Source organism: Seriola lalandi, unplaced genomic scaffold, assembly GCF_002814215.2.
Source record: "Seriola lalandi dorsalis isolate HSWRI2012SDOR001 ecotype SW California unplaced genomic scaffold, Sedor1 jcf7180002054692, whole genome shotgun sequence".
Taxonomy (NCBI): Eukaryota; Metazoa; Chordata; class Actinopteri; order Carangiformes; family Carangidae; genus Seriola; species Seriola lalandi.
The window spans coordinates 507,422-510,425 of NW_019525245.1; the positions used below are offsets into that span (position 1 = coordinate 507,422).

Consider the following 3,004-nt stretch of genomic DNA (forward strand, 5'->3'; position numbering starts at 1 on the left):
GATCAGCTTCCGCTTTCACGATTCACAAGATTAATGATGTAGTAAAGCAAGTTACAGGTGTCACAAATAGAAAAAAGTCTTTCAAAATTGGAACATAAACATTTCTATCTTTTCATAAAGTTCAAGGGGAATGGCAGTAAACATAGCAATTTGTTCCCTAAAGTCAAGCTGATTACAATTGTATGTTTTTTTTTTGCTTGTGCTCTTAAAAAATACTCTGGTCTTTTGCTCTAGTTATTGCTGTAAAAAAATCTTGCGTGGTTAAAACATTGTAGCTTCAGCCAAAAATGTGGTCAGGTCAAGATGATAGAAGAGTACCCATAAACCCTCACTACATTTAACTCTGGAGCAAAAGCCGTCTATTATATTACAATACATGTGGTCACGGTCAATTTTGAGTTACATTTTTGAAATTATTGTAACAAAACTTCTAATTTCATTCTTTATGACTGGGTCAAATTCATAATTTAACCCTTTACTGCATGGTGTAGTCAAGAAAAATAGTTTTTGATGACATGTTTTTAAATGCTTTAAGGTCTCAGCTGTGTGATAATACAGTGGATGACTAAAATCATCATTCCCACCGATTCACACACTTATGAGGTGAAAAGGTTCTCCTTAACCTTCCAAAAACATCTGGATATTCATTTTCACTGTAAAGTGAAAGATAAATTGTTTTAACTTTGTTGCCAAAGGGAAGCAACATGTGACAGTTCAGTCAAAACATCCCATTCAAGCTACAAGCTACCCAGGTGGACTTGGATACACTGATGCCTTTACATTGAAATGACAAATATAAAGTGACAAAAGTATCCATTTACAAACCCTTTATAGATGTATGTCAAAATCAGACCGATTTGCTCCCATTAACACCCACTGTAAGCTACACCTTTACTGAAAAGGAAATTTTCAGCTGCAAATAATACAAGCATGATGATTTTTAAATTTACAAAAACAGGCACAAGTCGCACATTTACCATTTGGCAACAAGTCTTTTCAAAGATGTAACTATTTGCAAATAGTCTTTATTTCCTACTCAAGTTAGGCAAGAAAAACACAGCAAAAATCCTCCCATGGTACTTTTCTTCAATGCAGTAAAGGGTTAAGCATCCATGTAGGATCCTTCAAATATTCAACTGATTCCAAAGTTCTCATGAATTCATCAGTTTAATTTGTGAAATCAACTCTACTATGATAGGCAGAGAGTTTAGGGCATTTTATGTCTTCTCTTGCTTCTCTCTGGGGTCTCGCATGTGTGGAAAGGCAGTATTCATTTGTTTATCCTGCTGCTTCTGTGTCCTCAGTTGGCTGTCCAGTTGCATTTTCTGCCGTCTTTGAGGCCTGGGGGAAGTGAAAAAGGAGGTATTAAGGTAACGTTAAACCAGCTATACAAGCTCTGCAGGTAGAGGAAGACACTCAAGGAGGTAAATGGTAGGACAGCGAGAGATTTTAAGTCAAGTTTTCTTCATGGTATACATATGAGCCGAAGGAGCTGTGGTGGATCGGTCCTACAATCATTGTCAGAATAACAATTTACCTTCTTTTTCTTTTTCTTTTGTGTTTTACGGCTTGCAGAGCTCTGTAGTAAAGTCTGAGGAAGAGTGAAGACATTTTAGTATAAAGTGAGAATAATGTTTAATGCAGCCAGTTTCTGTGTGTGATGAAGGAGCTTGATTCAAAGCCAGTCATTTCACAGTCTTACCCTTAGCTCTGGGTCCTGAACTTCATGCTCTGACTTGTAGAAGTCTGGGTCGAAGGGTCCATTGGTGATTCTGTGAGGCCCGTTGGCCATCAGCAGCACTGTGAACTTAAACTGAGCTACAAACTCTCCTGGAAACAAAGACACAAAGAGATTGAAGCAGTAAATAAAATGCAGCAAATGTTAAAAAGAGCAAACATCTTAAAGAGGATGGTAAAAACACTCACCTTCTTTCTCATGGAGCACACTGAAGGGCTGTAGCAATTCATGTTTGGCACATTCCACCACACCCAGACGGGCTTTGGCCTCATCCTCAAACGCCCTGATGGAAAACGGATGGTGGTATTAACTGTGTGCTTCAGCCAAAATACATTACTATTCAAGCTGCTACTAATCTATTTAAAACTTCAGCAAGGGGTGGACTATGTATGATAATGGCTTCATGTAAAGTGTGATGTACATACCTAAGAGTGAAGGGCATGGCATCAAAGCGTCGTTCAACTTCACTGAAGAACGTACGGGAAGTTTTCATCTTCAAGCCATACTGCTTACTGGGGTCCCTCTTATAAATGGTGGTCCTCAGGCCTCCATCTCTGGCCTAATTGTAAATGACAAGAGGGTAAAAAAATAAATGCCCGTCCTTTACACTAAAGTGGTTATTAGCTGCAGTGGAAATATGCACTTTCAGCAGATCTGAGTTGAGAGAGACAAGAGAGGACACTGACCTTCCCTTCTCCGCTGCTAATCAAGACGTCCACAGCATAGACTTCATGCACCTCAAACTCTGCTTTCTCATGGTCCTTCCTGAAAATTAAATGTCAGCAGCAGCCAGTAAAAAAAAAAGGGGAGTAAAATATTTTGCAGTCTGTTGATACTCAAGGTTGATACAGCCACTAATGATAGTTACAGTGCATCACTTACTCAGGATAATGGACAGATCTGACTGTGAATAGCTTTAAGAACTTCATTATTCCACTGAAGAACTTAAGTCAAATGTCTGCAACTGTTTTTCCAAGTGTAATTTTAGTTGGTTGGTTTCAGTACCATAAACCACATTGCATTCATTTCCATTGTATTGCTGTGGTGGCATAAGTGTAGCAGTCAAAGACTGAAACTTACTGGCTGTCTAGACATGGTTAAGTGGGGAATGTGCACTTTTGTTATTTGGGTGACTCTTGACCCTAATATGGTCACGTCTGCAGTCATTATGGTAATACAAGATTACAAGATTAGAACATGTAATGTATCCTGATCAAAACAGCTGTGGACATCTAAAGGTTTCTTCAAATGCATAAACACTTTCCA

At 38.6% G+C, this 3,004-nt stretch overlaps 1 protein-coding gene across 1 annotated transcript in view; it reads right to left on the reverse strand.

Annotated features, from left to right (window-relative positions):
• Positions 1 to 1,005: 1,005 nt before the first annotated feature.
• pa2g4a (proliferation-associated 2G4, a) overlaps positions 1,006 to 3,004 on the reverse strand; it is a 6,174-nt gene continuing 4,175 nt past the window's right edge. Inside the window, exons 8-13 of the mRNA XM_023423695.2 lie at positions 2,425 to 2,503; positions 2,164 to 2,297; positions 1,927 to 2,021; positions 1,703 to 1,830; positions 1,538 to 1,591; positions 1,006 to 1,341 (exon numbers count right to left, since the gene is read on the reverse strand). Of these exons, the coding sequence (XP_023279463.1) occupies positions 1,279 to 1,341; positions 1,538 to 1,591; positions 1,703 to 1,830; positions 1,927 to 2,021; positions 2,164 to 2,297; positions 2,425 to 2,503 (553 nt within the window). The 3' untranslated portion in view covers positions 1,006 to 1,278. The remainder of the gene's footprint in view (positions 1,342 to 1,537; positions 1,592 to 1,702; positions 1,831 to 1,926; positions 2,022 to 2,163; positions 2,298 to 2,424; positions 2,504 to 3,004) is intronic.